This window comes from Danio rerio, chromosome 16 (genome assembly GCF_049306965.1).
Source record: "Danio rerio strain Tuebingen ecotype United States chromosome 16, GRCz12tu, whole genome shotgun sequence".
In the NCBI taxonomy this organism is placed as follows: domain Eukaryota; kingdom Metazoa; phylum Chordata; class Actinopteri; order Cypriniformes; family Danionidae; genus Danio; species Danio rerio.
In genome coordinates this window covers 22,193,756-22,214,961 of record NC_133191.1, presented here as the reverse complement: position 1 = coordinate 22,214,961, position 21,206 = coordinate 22,193,756, and the positions used below count along the sequence as shown (strand labels likewise).

The following is a 21,206-nucleotide window of genomic DNA, read 5'->3' as shown; positions in this document are numbered from 1 at the left end:
TCCAGGCGGTAACGGCGCTCATTACTCATGTATCCGCCGAGAGGCGCCTGTCTTCAGGCTAGACATTGGGACAATTGCTTCGTCTTCGATGGCTCTATATGCGTCCGAAAATGAAGTTTTAACTGTTTTTCATGCTAGAATGTAGTTGTTTAAAACTCTAATCTGTGGTTTATTTATATAGATAAAAAAATAATAATTTATATATATATATTTAATTCTGAGATTAGTGACCTCCAGGCGATGACAGGTGCCCAATACTCATGAAACCGTCTAAAGCAGACATTTACCCTGACATTGAAATAATTGTTGGCTGTTTAACAGTCTTTGGTTTCATTAATTAATTACTTTTTATTCCAGTTTATTATGTTTTGGCTAAGCACACAGTTATGTTCATTAAATATTATATCCTATTTTATGTTAACTGTATAAAATTAAATAAAGGTGCAGTACAATCAAAAAGATGTTGTTAACCAAATCGTTTTGGGGGCTATAACATTCTGTTATTATCTGTTAAAAGTTCATTTGTATTAATTTCTACGTTGAGTTAAAAAAGGTTTGAATTTCTATAACTAACGTGCAAAAGATATAGCCCTTTTCACAGTAATTTGCTGTAATCATGCTACCTGCCGTAATTTCACAATAAAATTATGAATACAACATATTACTGTGAATTTTTCAGTTAAATACTGTGAAAGGATACTAATGTAATTTACTGTGAAAAATTACAGTAACTTGTTGTGAAAACCTGGAAATTTTTTACAGTGAAGGGTTCAGAGTACAGCTTGTGCTCCTCAAATCATTTGCAATGCATATTGTCCCAAATCATGACTATCCTTTAGGCAAAACTCTTTACAAAGCTAGGCCATGCCCCATAGCTTTATGGTCTGTGCTGCGTAAATAGTATTTGGGATTATGATTACAAAACAAATGTGATTATCAGTGTGGCTGGTGTTGACAGTTCACAACCTCACAAAAAAAAATGTTTACTGAGTCATCTCCATGTAAGACAGATATTTCCATCAAAACTAAGAAAAATTTAGTACATTTCTCAGGGTTTAAGATGTGACTGTAATTTTGTAATGATCTGGCCAATTTACATTAAAGGTTTAGATCACACCAACATAAAAAATGATGTCATCATTTACTCCCCATGCCTCTTCAAAATACAGTTTTTTTTAAGGTTCACTGAAAGTTGCTTCAAAACGATCAAAAAAATAAAAATAAAAAAAAATTTCAAATGAACGGTGCTGGTTAATAACTCTACTGTAATCTGTGAAATCCGATTCCAAAAAAGTAAACCTTTTTATTAATAACATCTTGGTTTACTTGTAAAACATATTCAGTGGCATGCATTGATTATAGATTCTGAAAATCATTCAAATTTGAAACATATCGGCCATGTAATTTTCATGTTTATTATTGTTTGTTCATGCTTTATTGGGGTTCCTAAATGTTTTTGTCAGGCCCAACTCTGACAAAGTTTAATATTTACTTTACTTTTAAAAATTAAAGGTCAATCAATTACAACACATTTGCAAGTTTTTGGTTCTCTAATAATCACCTAATATTAACAATAGCTAGATATAAACGATTGTTTATATTAAATAATATATATTACAATATTTAACTTTTTCTAGTGTTCAACTGTTGAAAGTTATTTATATAAATTTTGTATTGTTACTAGGCTATAATATTCTGATGTTATGATAACCTTGGATAAAAATATCAGGTTTTCACTGTATCATGGTATTATGATTACTGCTCTAAAGTAAGCAAATCTGAGTGATAAACAAGCTGGGTCAAAAGTAACTTAAAAGTAATCAAAATATAGATTACATTAACATGCTTTCAAGGGGCTAAGCAGTGACGGAGTAGGTAGTGCTATCGCCTCACAGTAAGAAGGTTGCTGGGTTGAACCTCGGCTCAGTTGGTATTTCTGTGAGGAGTTTGTATGTTCTCCCTGCCTTCGCGTGGGTTTCCTCCGGGTGCTCCGGTTTCCCCCACAGTCCAAAGACATGCTGCAGGTGAATTGGGTAGGCTAAATTGTCCATATGAGAGTGTGAGGGTGACAGGCCCAGTTGGCCGGCCGGAATGTGTAGAAAAGTCATTATCATATGGACAAGTCTAAATGGAGGACTTGTTCCAAAGAGCCGACCCCGCAACCATACGGGACTAAGGCCGAAGAAGAAGAAGATTAACATGCTTTCAAGATTATCTAATAATAATCAAAAATAGACTACAATTTCGAAGTAACCAACCCTGCACTAAACAGTTTAATCAAACTATTGAAATGTTATTGCCTTAAGCAGATTTAGTTTAGGATTTCATTCACATATAAACATATAAGGAGAAACAAACGCTCACACATGCTTGATGAGCTAACCTCATTGGTAGAAGGCTAGCTCGAAGTCTACACTAAAGAATGCTGGGTTCCACACAATTGATTTGTGTTGGGACAACATGAAGCAATTAAACTAACTTATTTTTTAAACTAATTTAAGTGGATTAAAGATAAAACAATTAAGTTGTCCTCAAAATCACTCAAGAGATGTGTTGTTTCAGCTCATTTTAAATAAGTAGTTTGTACACAACATTTTTTGAGTGTAGATTTGTTTAAAAAGCTCTTCACTTTTCAGAAGATGAACTAATTCCTTAAGAGTAAATGAATGACAATTTCCTTTTTGGGGTAACTTAAGCAATTAAACGCAGTTTGCTTTAATCAGAGTTATTATTTTGATGGAGTCTTTCATTGTTTGAGGAAGATACTTTAAAAACTGTAAACTCTTATCAGTAAAAGTAGCTACTGTCAAACTACACATTTAGAAATGTGGTCAGCCACACTACACTGAAAAAAAAAATGTTGTCTGCAAAATCGTTGCAAACTATTTATGTATTGAATTAAACAAATTAAATTTAGTAATGTTCAACCACAAAAGAAGTGACACATGGCTCCATTTTGGTATAAAATTTTTTCAGGTCCTCGCACAACATTCTTACTTCAGGTTAATTGCAATTGGTGGTAGTCTCCACCAATCAGCTGGTGTGTGGTGGTGTGCGGTCTGGCGTAATATGGCTGCTGTCACATCATCCACGTGGATGCTACACACTGCTGGTGGATGAGGAGATTCCCTGCAAAAAATGTGTAAAGCAATTTAAGTGTCAAGAAAAGTACTATACAAATGTAAGGAAATATCATGACTGTGAGAATACTTTATGGATTGAATAATCAACTGTTGTTAGTTGAATTTTTATAAAAAATTTTTTTTACAGTTTAATAGTAATTAATTAATAGACCAACAAATGCAAAACTTTTAGATGTGTGATTTACCAATAGATGGCTGGAATATACTGTTGAAATATATGACCACAGAAAACACTGTGCTGCTTCAGACCATCATAAGTTCAAAAATGTAGTGTAGCAGTTGTCAAGCTACTCTGCTACTTTAAAAGATACATTGTATCGTAATAAGTTGCTGAGCTGCTGACAGGCTACTGAAACAATGTATCTAAACTAGAGCTACTTGTAGCTATTTACTTCCCAGCACTGGATTCTTTTTTGCAGGTGTCCAATTATGCTTTTACAAAGTTTTGCTTCTGTTTGAGGGCTGTACTAGGACAGGGGTTCCCAAACTTTTCAGCCCGCGACCCCCAAAATGACAATGCCAGTGACTCGTGCTCCCCAAAATTCTCTGAGGTGGTGGTTATAAATACAGAAACCTTGTATGCAATGACGCGCACAAACACACAAATAGACCCAAGTCTATTCTTTGTTTTTTTATGTATGTCAGTGCTGTAAATGGGCTAGAAAGTTTAACCTGGTGTTACAAAATCTGCTGCATCTGACAGTATTGCTGTGTCTTTAGTATAATGTAATTAATCGAGAAGTCGCAATCCAATAGAATTAGTAACTATAAGCTACTATAGTAACTATATAGTTTATAGTAACTACAAACGACTATTTTTTTTCTCTTCAGTAGGTCATTGATAAAATACAGTAAGTCTTAAGGTTTATTAAAAATGTATTGATTTTTGAAAATCACCAGGCGACCCCCCCCTTCATTGTCCCGCGACCCCTCGGGAGGTCCCAACCCCCACTTTGAGAACCTCTGTACTAGGACATGCTCTCATACTTGGTGCTCAAATAAATAAATAAATAAATATGTTTCACAGAATGTACATGTACTCTCTAAAAAAATAAATGTGTTTATTTTAAATTGTTTTATTATTAAATTGGTTGGCTGTCCTGGTATGTTGTGATTGGCAAACATTGATGGTCTTACAGTACTGCCATGTTCATTACCCAAGCAGCAAGGTCTGTTCTGTGGAAGCTGGTGCTGAGCCAGAGAGAGATGAGCTTGGTACTTCTCAAAGATCAAAGCTTACCAGTGTTTTCAATGGGGAAAAAACATATTTAGAGGATACGTTTTTTTCAAACTGAATCGTAACATCAAATATTTCACAGTATGATCAGTTTTAGGCAAGAATATTGGTCAAGAGGATTTTACAAAACCTTTGCAGAGGGGGATATGCAAGACATATTATAGTGAAAGTAGCTGTGTCTCATTTCAGGGGCTGCATCCTTCGAAGAATGTAAACTTCAAAGGTGAGTTCTTCGAAGTCACAGGCTGAACTGAGCATTTTGAAATGAGACGATTTAGCCTACAGGGGACATATCTCGTTACCAGGCAACTATAACAGCTGCTGTTAATAAGCAGTAATAAAATTTTTATTGTTTTTTACATGTTGATCCAAAAATGTAAATTGTCTAAAAAATCACTTTTTAGTAAGGCATGTCATACTCTGTGTTTTTTAACACGTCTTTAGCTATCCAAGTAAAATAAAACCTAATTCATAAATTTAATCTATTTTTAATCGAGTTTTCGTTTAAAAATGTGCTGCTGTTATCAGCACACAATTAATCTTAAGGATGTTCAAGGCCATGAAGGATCCACCAGTTGTATTCTTCACCTGGGAAACGAAGGACGCATTTTAAGGCTGCATGTGAAGGAGTAGCCTTTTAATTTTTTTTAAATGAGACAACCTTTGTCGCACCACGATGACGCTTTGATCCTTCGGAGGATGCAGCTTTTAAAATGAGACGCAGCTAGTGTTGTGGGGTTTTTTGTTTTGTTTGTTTGTTCTCCTCCCATCCCCCTATCATTGGAATTTCCATAGGTGAGATTTGTGACAGGGTAAATCCCTGATCCAAGTTTTTAGTCCAGATAAGCCATTTGTAGAATATTTTTCAGAGTTTCCTCTAGGATTTTTTCCAGCTGTGGCGACAGGCCTTTTTTTTTTACACAGATCTACTTGTGGCGTTATTTCAATGACAAATGTCGTGAGCGCAGTATTATGAGTCGAGATTGCATTTATGTAATAGCCTACTGCATGCGGATCTCTTTGCTTGCACGCCAATTTCCTCTGCTCGTGCAAAAAACTTTTTGCACACCCCTCAAATATAAGTCACTTCAAGAGCGCTCAGATCTTGTGCGCTCTCAAATAACCGCTGCTGAAGTGCGATTTAATGCGTGTATGTAACGAGTATGTCTCCAGCATTTATTGGATTTGCTAGGAATATTTATGGATGTCTCCCTAATAAACCTACAGAGCTATATTAATGCGTCCTGAAGTAAAGTGAAACGCCTACGTCATGTTTGCTGGCCTAACGCATCATGCACCTGTCAGTCAGCCAATCAGACAGTCAGCACGTAACCCTAAAGGGTTAAACATTTGACGCACAGCAATACTACTGTTACAGAAAAGTTCACGCTGTTATAATTCACTTACCCTTTAATAGGTTTTGGTGCGATTATTACCCGCTATTAAAAAAAACTAAATGTTTTGAATGAGAAGCTGTAATAAATGTAGCCGTGGCAGGATGAATTTTGGCATGGCGCCCCGCCATGGAAGAATGAATGTAGCGGAAACCATGATTTATTTATTTATTTACTTAATTAAAAAATATATATGTTTCTCGCTGGAGTGGACTTTTCGATTTTTTAACTTAGTAACATGAAAAACTACGAACTGACTGCAACTTAAAAAGTGAAAAAGAATAATTGGACTTCTTTAAAACCCTTGACATAGCTGAAAGATATGCAGTGGGTGAGTGACATTTGATCAAAGATCAAGCTCAAAGCTTAAAGCCTTTTAATCCTTCAATCCGCACATCTGTAAATCTGTTCTAAGTTTCAAACAGTGTGTAATTTCTAAGACATTTGCACGTACAGAGTGGGTAAGTGAGCTAATAGATTCCTTGAAATGTAACAGAAAAATCATACCTTGGTTTAAATAGCAGCATTTCCACTTTGACATCAATCACTCCTGTAACCAAACCTGTACCATATTTATACAGATAAAGTTATAAAATACAAATTTAAATTAATTATATTTAATACTTTTATAAATATACAGTTGAAGTAGTTATTAGAATTTGAATTTTTTTCAAATATTTCCCAAATTATATTTAACAGAGCAAGGACATTTTCACAGTATGCCTAATCCTTATTACACATATGCATCACTTTGGTTTTTATCCTACTGTACAAAAGTTATTTACACTTAAATACACAGTTTTTTTTTTTTTTGAAACTCGAGCTGGGTATTGAACATTGGTTCATTTTCATATAGTTCATATATGACAAATGTACAAGTTATAGCTCAAATGAGCTAGTGCTCATACGTTTCTAGCATTCTTTTTACTGAATTATATTCACATATCAAATAGTTGTTGAATGAATCACGATATTTTCATGGCGCAGAAGTGAAAACAATACATTCATGATCAATAAGCAGCCCCAGATAGCACAGACAGCTGTCATCTCTGACCTTATGCTGTGCACTTCAGGGCCATTCTTCTCTGTCTTTGAGGTGATGTGCAAAAGTAATCATTTTATATGTCTGATGTGGTCCAAACATAGTGAATTCTGTTTGATCAAACAAAAGAATATAGTGAAATATGAAAACAATGATCGGTCCCTGTGGCTTGTATAGAATCTCTCATCATTTAGAATACAATAACTTTTGCATAGGTTATGGTAGAGACATTCTTCTTTTTTCCTATGAATACAGACATGTGCAGGAACCACCAAAATTAATTACAGCACCCTAGACACACAGAATCTAAAAGGTACATTTTCAAATTTGAGTTTATAAAAAATACAAAAAGCGCCTCTTTTTTTAGGTGTTTCTCATAACACAGACAACATATACAGTTATTTCAACACTTTCAATGGGGTTTTATGAAAATTCAAAGGGTTTTCTTTAAAAAGATACCACATTTTTGCATTTACACCTCTGCATGAAGCTTTAAAATGTAGGTAGGCAAAATCCAGGCAGAAATCCTAAAATAGCAGCAGAGATTAACTGGTTAATTTAATAGTACTTAAGCAATTTTTTTTTCATTTGAAGATAATATCATGTATAGTATAAAGGTTGTTGTTTGAAGGTAAAAAAGTACAGTTAAATGGTATTTTAGGGTTGCACTGTTACCCTATTATCCTATTAACATGTTATCAAATCATTCTTTTGTTTTAAATTTGCCTGAAAACAATATTTAGGATAATCATATTGTAATGCTGAATCATAGTTTTTAAAACTTTAAGGCAATCCAGGTTTATACAGGCAAGAGCAATAAAAAATGTAAGCGTCTTTAAAATTTTTTGTTGGATTATTATGATCAGAGGTTATTTTTTTAAATATGTAAAGGTTCCACAAGCTTGTTTCTACACCTGATCAACATCAAGATACAGTTATTAAAATAATAAAAAATCCAGAAATATCAATTTGAGCTTGCATCATGCTGTTCTTCTTTGCATACTTCACTTACATAGAGGCTAATCAAGTCCACACAAGTCCTGCAGAGTTTTATAGTTTTTAAATATGTAATTTTAGATAATTGTGCTTAAGGAAGCCTATTATTGAGCCCACTTGATTTATTTTGAAATATAAAGAGACAGTAACAGAACAAAAATGTGTTTTAACTCATGCAAACTTTTTTGGTATTGTTTTGCTTATAGAGTCAATCTGACATGTAGTTTGTAATAATCTCTTAGTTGTTTGCTTCTGTAAAATTCACCTAAAACGTTGCTGCAGGAAACAGATATTGTATACTATGATACTATGGCTCCAACATACTGGCGGTACCATGGTAGTTTGTAAATGATAGTATCATCATTATGTACAATAGATAATGTTGCATGTGAAAAAGTCACTAAATGCCTACACGTTTGTGCAACAATAAACCATTTTATTTGAAAAGTGTGTGGAGCCCTTTAAGGTTGCAAAACTGTGTAGAATTCGTGCCTTTTATAGTAGCCTATTCCACGTTTTCTAATACTTCAGTTCGAATGCACATCGGTTTATTTCTGTTCCTGTTAATATGATTTAGCTACATCTCTTTAATAGAACAATTCACAAAGTTAAATTTTGAATTACTTTGGATTGTTACCTGAAAATATCCATAATAGCAACAGGAAACATTGAAACATTTTTTGACCACTTCAAATAGCCTAATTTTGTTGGAAAAAATATCTTTTGTAACAAATATCATTTGGTATGATTTGTATCTTTATTTTAATGTATTTTTGTTTATCAGTTATCTACAAAATAAACAAATAGAATGAATACATTTTTTAGGTGAATTGGGGTGCAAATTAGGGCTGTGCGATTTGGGGAAATATCTAATTGCAAATTTTTTTGACAGATTTTGCGATTTGACTTATGATTAAATTCAAACTTTAAGCTGATTTTAATTTAATTCAAGCAGGCGACGCAGTTGCGCTGTAGGCAGTGCTGTACCTCACAGCAACAAGGTAGCTGGTTCAAGTCTTGGCTGGGTCAGTTGGCGTTTCTGTGTGGAGTTTGCATGTTTTCCCCGCGTTCGTGTGTGTTTCCTCTGGGTGCTCCGGTTTCCCCCACAGTCCATGCAATACAGGTGAATTGGGTGGGCTTAATTGTCCATAGTGTATGAGTGTGTATGGATGTTTCCAAGTGATGGGTTGCAGCTGGAAGGGCATCTGCTGCGTAAAACGTGCTGGATAAGTTGGCGGTTCTAAGCCGAAAAGAAAATTAATGAATTACAGTATCGCAACACTACCTGGTATCGTGATACTTCAGCTCATATAGTATCATAAGATTAATTAATGGTATCACAACAACCATAGTGGTAACAAAACTAGTGTAAATATGATTGTTTTTTTGGTTAAGATTTGAATAAATGAAGTGTAATCATTAAAATGTGTCATTTTTTATCTTCTTTCTTTTATAATTTGTTTAAATGGGTGTAATGCACAGTCAGGACCCAGTTGTTTCTGTCTAAATGTTGTAGTGATAACTGTTGTTGCTTAATTGTGTTTGAAACCGTTAACTGTACAGCAAATATTGTAAGATAATAGCCAAAAAGAAATTTATATTCTGCTATAGGCACTGATTGGTTCAAGGGTCTTTACACAACATTTTGATGACATAATATATTTTAATTGAATATAAAATATTCCACACGGAGTATTTTCAGGTGTCTCTTATTGTTCTCACTTCACTTATGGGTCCTGTCTTCCCACAGACACAGCTGCTGATAGACAGATGGCTTTATTCCTGGAGGGGACAGCAGCAAGCAGCGCCATGGAAACGTCTAATTTCGCCCATGTCATCTTCCAGAATGTGGGGAAAAGTTACCTCCCTCACGGAGCATTAGAGTGCCATTACACCCTCACGCAGTTCATTAAACCACATCCCAAGGACTGGGTCGGCATATTCAAGGTGACACTTTCATTTAGCTTGTTTTTACTTTCACTTTTTTGTCAAGTTTTGTTCAATTCTTGGATTTGAAGCATCTAATAGGTAATGGATTGTATTGTCTTTCATAATACTTTCAAACATAGCAGTTTTTTTCTTTCTTTTAGAGCTGCACAATATATTGATTATTATTAAGCCTGTTGCAATAATCAATATATCGACTTATCGCACAGCTCATGAACAGGACCTCAATCATTTTGATATATATATATATATATATATATATATATATATATATATATATATATATATATATATATATATATATCGCCCATACATTAAAAAATTCTAGCAACACTTTAGCTGATTGTGCAACATCTCTATCTCTATTGGAGGTGTCAGTATGGTTAAAAAAAACAATATAGGGTTTACTATTAATTACTATATTATGTTTTCATGTGTGTGCCTGACAACTGAAAATAGATCTGGTAGCAGATATCGCAGCCTCTGTTACTTTTTTAAGTTGCACTTTTTTGATTAATATTTATTAATATTTACTTAGGATATGCGTTATCACACTCGGATTCCAATGCCTGATTATTAAATTGTTAAAAAGACTATAATTAAAGTGAAATACTCTTATTAATGAAACATTTGATGATATTATATTCTTCATTCTGGCATTATATTATAAGTGGGATGAAATGGTCTTAAAATGACGATATTATTGCTTATCCCAATATATTGTGGTGCAATATATCGTACAACAAATAATAGATATCGTGACAGACTTAATTATTACCATTATAGTAAAAATTTTTTATGAAATATTCTTGTTAGAGTGAGATAAAATAAATTGCATTTCTTCTTTGTGTCAGATTCAAATTTGACCAATCAGATAGGGCCTTTATTAGGATTGTGCCGATAGACAATAGTATCGTGTATCGATGATATGCAAGAGCTGAAACCTATGACGATTTTAAAGATTATATTTAGCTCGTTTCACACAAATGTAGACCTATGTTTTAATTGCATTATTGAATAAAATAAATCGTGTTATTAATTTTAATCATCATCATTAATAAATTAACTATAAATAATATGATAGATTCAAATGTGACACTGTTGATGATTACTTTTGTGATTGATTAGACCTGAAGCTGTGCCGCGCTCAACTGAACAAAAACATAGATAATTTCACCGCATAAAAACAGTCACATGCGGGCGGTTAGTCCTTAATCCGCCTCCCGTCTGAAAGGACCTTGATGCGTCCTTGTTTCTTCCATGGGTAGATAAATGTCATTTCATTTGCTTTCATCCATGTATATTATATCCATTTTGCAGCAGTCCTGCAGGCCGAGGATAACGGCATGAGCCCAAAGTCACCATCAAATCCTGTCCCGCGCCGCACTGTTGCATCGAGTCTTGTTTGATATAATTTCGGTCTCAAAGCCCATTTAGCTGTAAGAGCGCAGTGATTTGCATTGGTTTGAATTATTATCCAAAATCAAACGTTATGCAAATGCAATAGGTTATTAAATAAGTTTAAAAATCAGCCGAAAGTTTAATAAATATGTTTAGATATGGTTAAATATAATACAATTAATTTATATAATTATTATTATTATTATTATTATTATTATTATATATAACACTGTCGTGCCCCCATGCGATAGTATCGGCGATCTCACAGGGGGCGATATGGCGATCTGAAAAGTTTGTATATCGCCCAACACTAGCCTTTATACCCGCCTCTTTGGTAATGTTATGCTATTGGCTAGACTGGGCCTATACTATATATGCACCTTGTGTTGAAAATTAATTGAAATGCAGAGAGTAGAGACAAGTGAAGAAAATATCAACAGCGAAAAGGAATCTAAATGTCCGCAGAGGTGTTTTATAATTCAAATGTTTCCACCGGCCAGTTTTTTTTTTACTTTTATCCTGAATTAGATGTAATTAAATTTGAAAGATATCTACTGTATGAGAGGGTTATTTTAAGAGGATCATTACATACAAGACTTTAAAAATAGCATTATGTCATATTGCTAGAAATGAGAAGTCACTATAAATTTGATCACAGTTAAGGAAGCACGATTATAGATTTTGGTTGTACGATTAAAGTCTGAGGAATAATCGCGGTTTTACAGATATCGAGGTTTTTATACATTCGTTAATTTCAAAACATTTCTAGTTTAGAAAAAGCACTTCTTGTATTTTATTGCTGCTCAGTAACCAAATAACACAGCACAAAGTAATATTAAAAACAAACAATACAATTATATATAATAAATTGTCTCAGTTAGAATGTGGTGTTTCATTAGAGCATCTCAAAATGTCATGGCAAAATTAAAAACTGGCAATCGGAGGAAGCACAAGAAGATGTTCATTCTGTGTGTATCAGGCATTGTTTAATACAATTTAAGATTCTGCACCGACTCAACTTGTCCAAATTTAAGCTCTCTAAGATGTTCCCTTCCATAGACCCACTGTTTGATAGATGCAGTCAAACCCCGGCATTGCTCAGTAAAATGTTTTGGACTTGTCCTAAAATGGTTAATTACTTGATTTCAGTTTTTCAAATAATATCAGAAGTGATGTGAAAACAAGTATACCCCTGGGCCTATTTTACCTATATTTGGTGTCAGTGATGATGCAGAATTATCAAAAAAATCTATGTACAGTAATTAGATTTATAACCCTTTTGGCACATAGATGGATATTACTGAACTAAAGAAATGAAAAGATCCTCTGCGTTTCTCCACAATAATAAAAAATGTCATGTGTTGCCTGTAACTTAAAGCTAAGACTTTCCCTTAAAAATAAAATGAAGACTTTCCATGTAATATGGAATCCATTTGTTGAGTACATTAACAAGAGAGCAGTGATTGAACCCTTGTAGAAACACTTCAAATCCCCCCTTATTTAGTTATTTTCTTTTCTTTTCTTTTTTTTCTTTCTGTTTTTTCTGTATTTTTTAGTTCTGTTATACATAATACAACATTTTAGCATGATGTTACAACTTTTTGTTTAAAAGGAAAAAAAGATGATGTAAAAAATACAATAAAAAGAATGTTTAAAAAAACTAAACAAAAAATATATATTGTTATCATATTGTTCATTTATTATGACAAAATTATCATTTATAAATAAAAAAAAATATTAGCTATGTATTTCTCTTTTAAAGAGAACAAATGTAGTCAAAGGCTGCTGAATCTCTGTCTGACAGGCACTTTTGATCGACAACTTTACTAAATGATTTGGTATTTTTCATTTTGTACTTTTTTTTTTCTCTTTGGAGTAGAAATGTGTATATTCTATAAAAAGTATGAAGCTGGCTGGTCCAGTTGTTGTCATGTGACTCGTGGTGTGCTTGTAGCATTCTTTCAAAGGTGAGACTGGAAAGCGTGAGCGCATGCGTGTCACTTCCATGTGCGTAAAGCCATGCGCCTCTATTGGAAATAAACATGCATGCGCAAAAGACACAATATGTGAACGGTCCTTAGTTAATAGCCTCAGCCATAGTTATGTGTACAAGTCTACTAGTACACATTAAGCCTAACTTTGTGTAGTTGCTGCAGTTTTGTTTCGTGCAGAAAAACGGTGTTGAGAAGACTTTACGATTAATTAACTGTGATGAATTAAAGCACAGTTAAAAGGGAAATTGGTTAATTGTTGTATCCCTAATCACAATACTCAACAATATTGTAAATCACATATTTTCTCAGTATTATGCAGCCCTACGTTTTATTTTCATTTTTTATATTTAAATAACCTCTATGTACATCCTACTGGTAGTGCATTTATGCTAACATTTAAACATATTGATGTCCTTGCTAGGGCTGGGTGATTCATCAAAATGAAATCAAAAACGTGATTAAGCAAAGCTGTGATTGTCATGCACATCTTCTCAGTGAAGCACAGCTGTAATCAGCAGTAAATCTCTCTCATGGAAACTCCAAATACTTTCATGTAGACAGTCCCAGGAAATCCCCATAGCATTGCATTATAACAGAAGATTGAACTGCTTTCTTTTGATTCTATGAAGCTTAAAATCACCGGGATGACTATGGAATCATTGAAGGATTTATTTCAAAAACATTTGGAATAAAAACATAAGTTATGTATTTTCGAAAATAGATCATAGAACAACTTACCTCAGCTTTAGCTGAGGTCATCTCAAGATGTCAGCTTTGCTTTTTTATAAGATAAAACTTATATTAATGTTTGTGGTGTAACTAAATCAATCAATCATTTCAGTGAATAATATTTTTGGGCTGTTTTTGACTAAAATTTGTAATATTTTTTTCTTCTGGAGAAAGTCTTACTGTTTAGAAGGGTCTTGAAAAATTTCTAGTCAAATATTATTTACTGTCATCATGGCCAAGAAAAAATAAATCAGTTATTAGAAATGAGTTATTAAAACTATTGTGTTTAAAAATGGGTTGAAAACAATCTTCTTTCTGTTAAACAGAAATTAGGGGGAAAGGGTCGCTAATAATTCAGGAGGGCTAATAATTCTGACTTCAACTGTTTATAAACAGTTATTTTCCTCCCTGTAAATAAGAAAAGGAAAATAAATACAATAGAATAAAAATATGAAACAAACTGTGCTTTGAGCTTCTTGTTAAAAAAAAACTAAACTTTTATAATAGCTACAAAAGTCCTTCAGTCAAGGGCAGTGAGTGGTTTTGTCCTTTGTTGTTTGATTAATGATAAAAACTGCAGCAGGAATATTGTGCACTGTCACTTTAAGAGCAGTGAGGTTCTGATTTATGGTTTCACTCTCACATGTCTTTTGATTCTCAACTCGTTTCTTTTTTACATAAATAAGGATTAATATGAATAATCACTAAACACCATGTTTTGACACAAATGTGCATGTATTCGACCATTAAAGCGATCACATTAAGATGACATTAGATGTGTGTGATCTGCACATCTCTGAGGCTGAGCGCACACACACACAACAGCATACGATCTCTTTTGCGCTTTTAAAAACATAAGTGTTTTGAATGCACATCAATAAATGATGCGCATCCCATGTTGCGAAAGTTTAATAACAGTACATGCTTTTAGTCATTTTCACGTGAGACTGAGTTTTGCAGAGTAACAAATGTGTACAACTGGAAAGGGGGTGGGAAAGGGGGTGGTGTATGGTGCAATAATCATTTTTATCTTCATTAATGTTTTTTTATAATCGTTAAAATCAAAATCGAAACAGAATTTTCGACTAATTGCACAGCCCTACCTCATGTGGAACTCTGAATCTGCGTCTCATTTCGGAGTCTGTTACTATCCACAGGAGGTCGCATTTTGGTCACAGACACATGCTTTGCGAGCCTTTCTGAATGAATGAAATATGAGGTTTTCCAACGAGAAAACTCAGGGTGCTGAATTATAACTGGGTACGCTGGCATTGGGCAGGTTAAAAAAAAAAAAAAAAAACAAGACAGCTGTTCCAGCACATACAGCACATTTTCAAAGCAGAACATCTGACTTCAGTATTGTTTTTCAGATAAACAAGAATGCTCACTTGGCATGTTTCTTAAATATCTGCAAACATATTATGGTATTTTTCTGCTTTAAAAAACATACGTACAGTACCTTTAAATGCATTAAAAAAGTTTTGAGATAGATTATTGGGGATTGGGCCAGATCGGGTAGCTTTACTTGGCCATAGGGAAATTAAGACCTGTTTAAAATGATTTAAGACCAACAATATAATATTTCAGTGAGTTTAAGACTTTTTAAGGCCTTTTAATTTTGTTTCTGAAATTCAAGACATTTTAAGACTTTGTAAGACCCCGCGGATACCCTGTGTTATTTATAGGGTAATCTGCACTTGATTCATACTAGATTAAAGTTCAAATGTAGGCTTTGTAGCCAGGTCATTTCTATTTATTTTTTCCCTCAGCAAGCCATTTAGATGATCACCTACCATGGTTATTGAGGAAGATGTTTTAATGGAGAGCTCATTATGAAATCTTTTTAACCTGATGAACATGTGTTGCTACTCCCCCAACAGTATATCTTGTTCAGGGAAAAAGTGTGAATCATATCCAGGAAAATCTCAGTCACAACCATTTCCCCTTCTAACAAGGTTTTCATCAAGTAAGCATGAACATTTACTACAAGCTTGTATAACAGAATGCGGTTTGAGTTTTTTTTTTTTTTTAGAGGATCTTGGCAGAGACCAAAAAACTGTTATAAAATATTGCAGCCTGCTAGTAGTTTGAAAATTCCACTATGTTGGCACAAAGCGGTGCGTCATGCTGGAGTGTAGTTGAACGCGAGTGTGGTCATGACGGTGTGCATGGGAATGAAATATGTGCGTTGGCAGGATTAGAGGGGTGTTTTGGCTCCGTCTGCTTTTTGGAGTTCCCCAGCTACTGCTGGATGAGAGAACATAAAACAAACGGCATTTACAACATTATGGATGTGGACTGCATGGTGAGAGGAAATAAAAGAGAATATCTGACTGTTGTGGGAGGGGGCTTTGAGTGTGGTCACTGTCAGGGTTTTAGTATCTGGGTTCGGATCTGACCAGATCAAAGTGGTTTTTAGAATTTTTTTCCTTCTCGTTTGACATAGTCCATCTGATGAAGCTGTTTTATGGGTAGCTGTCAGGAAGGCTTCTACTTCTCAGCGCTTCTAGCACATTGTGGCTGATGTTCTTGCTTAAAAAGACAAACCCCCCCGTGAGAAAAATGTACAGCGTTCAGGTCTTAGGAAGGTGGGTTACAAACTCCATCCACAGAAAAATGGGAAGAGTTAGCTCACCAGTTCTGTTCTTTTTTTGTGTGTGTGTGTGTGTGTGTGTGTGTGTATGATATTAAAGCATCTTTTAAAGATGTTTAGGCTAATATCTTGTTAAAATAATCAATTAGATTTTATTAACAAATTATTTAATTAAGATATTTAATTAGAATGGAATCTGTAGATTTGATTTTATTCAGTTTTGAATAATTTGGCATATTTCAGTTATAATTAGTGTTGGGGGCAATTAGTAACTTGTTACTGTTATTAAATTACTTTTCTGATGGAAAAAGTAAAATGTAGGATAGCTTTTCATTTTACTTTACTTGCCGTAAATAGTGTACATAAACAATTCTGTGTTTATCAATTCAGAGAATCAAAATAATGTTTATTTGGCAGAGTAATTCTATTTTTCAACTAAAGAACATTTATCATTTATATGAACAACTGCACGTGCTTAAGAAAAGAAATAAGTGGGAAATAGTTTAAGACAATATAAGGTCTAAATTCAGATTAGCAGAGTAACTGTTTGAGGTATCCGCAGGTTTTTAAGTCTTAAATTTCAAAAAACAAATTTTAGGCCTTAAAAAGTCTTAAATTTTCTGAAATATTGTGTTGTATGTCTTAAATCATTTTAAACAGGTCTTAATTTTACTCAGTCCAAATAAAGCTAAGCCCAATTGGGCCAACATCCATCAAATCACCAACAATCCATCTTAATAAAATCAGGAAAAGAAAACTAAAAACAATTACACAGTTCCTTGTGATAATAACAGAAATGAATTCGGTTGAATAGAAGTTATAGTCAATCAATTTGGACCAAACGCCAACAAATGTAAATTTATGTAATTGCCTCCACAATAAATATAATTTTAACCTCTTAAGGCCCAAAGCAGTGGCGTAGCGCAAAATGCGGAGGCCCCCCTGCAGGGATCACCCAGGGGATCACCCAGGGGGCCCCCAGTTGAAGGGGTGGGGGGGGGGATTTGGGGGGAATCACTGATCGCACGGCCATTCCTGACAAAAAGCTTGTGTTTGTGTGTACAGAAATGTACTATTCACCCTCCCTGTTAAATTTGATCTAATCCGTGTCCTGAAACACACCTCCTCTCCTGCTTTCACTTCTCATACTGACGGAGGAGCGATTTGTTCGTGAATGAATCTCGGTTATGAACGACTCGTCTCGTACACTAGCCGACAACAACACAAGTTTCTGGCAGCGCAGCATCACGTTGTCTTATTTCTTTTGCATTGTTTGCTGATTTTATTCAACAAAACTAGCATAAGCCGAGCATTTAGTGCGAGTTGGAGCTACTTTGCCTTATGATTAATGCAGTAAGTGACTGTATTATCATCAATAACGTTACTTGTTTAGCACAAATTTCAGAACATACAAAAAGTTTAAAAATTTAATCTTACTTATGAAATGTTCTGCCTTTGTGCTTTGTTTTCTTTGTTTGCTCGTTACTACACTCGTCGACAGCGCTAAAGTCCTGCATCTTCACGTAATAATACTGTCTTGTCTAGTGCGGTTGAATGACATTTGTCCTGGGAACACTGTACCAATGTGGCGGCGCTATTGACGCATCAGGGTCCCTATGCGATATCTAGTGTATATATCTATGTCACAAATTGAGGACCGGGGAAAGGAGGCGGGGTGAAGCGACAACGCGGGGATTCCTTCACAAACTGAGGAGAGATCACAAACCTGAAAGCGGCGAGAGCGTCAAAGTAGCCAGAAGTCATTAATTTTTAACGAGAACCGGCGGCGAGAAACAGCGGCGCGTCTTCATTGGCTATGACGCGGTTCGGCGGCAAGCAATCAGAATGAAGTAGTCCACTGCTTAAGAGGAGTTCAGAGAACACAGACCTGTGAACTTTGGTTCCGACTACAGTTGTTCCCAAGAGTTTGATTATTGCGGTTCCTGGATTTATTTTCAGTTATTGAAAATCACGACGACGTGGGGCCCCCTAATCACGCGGGGCCCCCCGCGGTGCGTGCCCTGCGGGCCCGTCCGCTACGCCACTGGCCCAAAGTGTTTTTTTTACATGCATTTTTATTTCTCTTTGCTATTTGGGTTTATTGGAACCTAATTAAGATAAACCCAAGTATCATCTTTTGATATGATGTATTTTTAGAAAACATTTTGTCCATAAATGAGGACTGGTCCGAATTTACATAAAGCACTTTTTCCTGACTGTTTTGTAATGAATTTTAACAGATTTTTTGACTATCAGAGAGTAAAAAAAAAAATTTCCCCAATTTTGGACAGTTAAAAATAGTGTTCGAGACATATTATATGTTGCAAAACAGTTGCAGGACGACACTGTATGTCTGTAACAAAATATAAAACATTTCAAGTATTTTAATAATGTTAAATATGTCATAAAAAAAAGAAATATTATGTTGAAAATAGTGTATACAACTAAAGTTTTTTTTTGTTTTGACACATTAAGGTATATTGCTAAAAAAATAAAATTTAGATTTTTTTTTGTTGCAAGCAGGGAAAAAAAATTATAATAAATAAATTAATTAATTGGCCGAATTGGGATATTAGAAATAAGCATTAGTGTTCAGCCCTGTATATGTCTAAAATTTCCTTACTAGTTTTAAAAAGTCTTAAATTTTACTTGATGAAACCTGCAGCAACCCTTTTGTAATACATTTAATATTTTGTATCATTCTGATATTTTGAAAAATTATTTTAATATATTTTTATAGCATTTCATATTTTTTATTCAATTTTATTTGTCTGATGTCATTTTGAATAACTTACCCAACACTAGTTATAATGTCTGTACAAGATGTCAGATGTGGTTCAGGGACAGCAACTGGTTTTCACGTTTCTGATTTTAACTAAACAGTTCGTAAAAAGTTTGGCTGATTGCACAACAAACATCTTGCACAAAGAAATTGACTGCTAATTTACATACAACAACATACATCACTGGCTTTTTTTTGTTAGTTTATTAAATAAATATGTTCTATTATATGTCAAAGAAGTTACTTTTGTTAAAAGAAATATTGAATACCAAAATACTTTGAAGATTCTCATATTATTTTTTATATTAACTTGTACCTCTCTTAAAATGTGTAACAATACATGGATCCAATTCATGTAACTTCAATAAAGCTAATTTAATAAAGAAATTGACCAATTTAATTGACCAATATACTGGTATGGGTATCGTAATTGTAATGGGTTGAAAGTTTTTTATATTAGTATTAACATCGGTATCAGCAATAGTAAAGAAAATTCTATCGGTGCGTTCCTACAGTAGTTATAGCACATCGCATCACAAAATATTATATATGCCTTATTTGAATGAGTCAAAGAGAAAACGAGGATTTCGTAGATCAAAGCAAAAGAAGTGTACACCCAACCCCCATCTTTAATTAAGATTATACAAACATATATTTAGCATAAAGAAAAAAAAAAAATGAAAGTTGAGTAATTTTAATAATTTATTATCCTAAAAGAGCAAAATAAATACATAAAACTTAATAAATAAAAATAAAAAAATTCCTTCCTATGTTCGTCTAAACCAGAGATGTCCGAACTTGGCCCTGCATGTATATACCGTCACCCAATGGATGGAGGACAATGCAGAGACTTTGCTGAGCAAATCAAGGCAAAGGCAGATTCTGCTTATATAGTGTATTCAGCATTGATTCCGCTGTTATAAATGTGACAGTTTATGTTTTTATTGCAATAAGTTATCATTTTAAAAGTTATACTGCATTAGTTAATGATTTAAAGTATTGTTTCCTGTTTATTTAAAAAAAAAACTTACTAAGTAAATTAGGAAACTTTAAATGTAACAGTTTATTATATTTACCTTCGGCCCATGGCTCTCAAAGATATTTGTTTTTAGGCCCTTTATATGAAAGGTTTTTGGTTTGGGTAACCCTGATCTAAACAATTTGAAGAATTCCAGTAAATAAAACTGTACATGGTATGCAGTTCTCAAAGCTAAACACCTCTAGTTGCATGTAGCGATGACAGTTTTTCCTTAAGACCAATGTTACTACATACAATTCCCAATTAGGTTCTGCATTATGATGAAACTTACTTCATAATGTTGTCTGGGTAGCAGTGCCTTCGTATAGCCTTAAGGGCAGGCATGTTCCTCCACACTGAGCTGACTGACTGACGCACATTTGTCTGCACCAAAAGACACAGAATAACCTCCGGCAACGAAGGGCACAAGATCATAAATCTCAACATGGCTGTGTCTGTGTTGACAGACAAAAGGCAGCCATGCCAAACACCAGAAAATTGCAAGACCTGTTCCATGAGTCACTTGCCTCGAGCGGCAGGTAGACATAAGGCTGTTATCGCCACCTAGTGTTCAGGAGAATAACTGATCATACCTGAACACTAAAGGGAAAGCCTGAGTACATATTTTGGAACGAGGAAATCACAACATATGACCACTCTCAGTCACATGAAGGGGCAAATTCAATTACTTCCCCAGCTTGCATCCCCCATTATAAGAGCATTGTCACTATTATACCAGCCATAGTATAATTTGGGATTACATAAGAGTATATATACAGTAGGTATGTTTTGAAGTCTCTGATGGTTAAATGCCCTCAGAATCATCAAATTTGCCTTTTGTCTATTGTTTCTTGTTTGAGCAAGCATGCTGCCTTTGGCTTTCTCGAAGTTGGAATGGTTACAGAGAGAGTCTAGTTGAAAAACGTGTGA

The 21,206-nt window shown here is 34.3% G+C and overlaps 1 protein-coding gene and 1 long non-coding RNA gene across 13 annotated transcripts in view; one reads left to right on the top strand and one right to left on the bottom strand.

Annotated features, from left to right (window-relative positions):
• The window catches only part of tax1bp1b (Tax1 (human T-cell leukemia virus type I) binding protein 1b), a 64,539-nt gene that overhangs the window by 4,897 nt on the left and 38,436 nt on the right, over positions 1 to 21,206 (top strand). For 6 of the 12 annotated variants that reach the window (XM_073924626.1, XM_073924621.1, XM_073924619.1 and 3 more), the window contains exons 2-3: positions 4,570 to 4,603; positions 9,563 to 9,759. In XM_073924626.1, the coding sequence (XP_073780727.1) occupies positions 9,583 to 9,759 (177 nt within the window). In that variant the 5' untranslated portion in view covers positions 4,570 to 4,603; positions 9,563 to 9,582. The remainder of the gene's footprint in view (positions 1 to 4,569; positions 4,604 to 9,562; positions 9,760 to 21,206) is intronic. The other 6 variants (NM_001430974.1, NM_212664.2, XM_073924625.1 and 3 more) reach the window with 1 other exon arrangement.
• Positions 2,880 to 20,797, bottom strand: LOC141378089 (uncharacterized). The gene is made up of 2 exons (XR_012391734.1): positions 20,569 to 20,797; positions 2,880 to 3,129 (listed from the first exon to the last, which is right to left on the bottom strand). It is a non-coding gene; the product is annotated as an uncharacterized lncRNA (long non-coding RNA).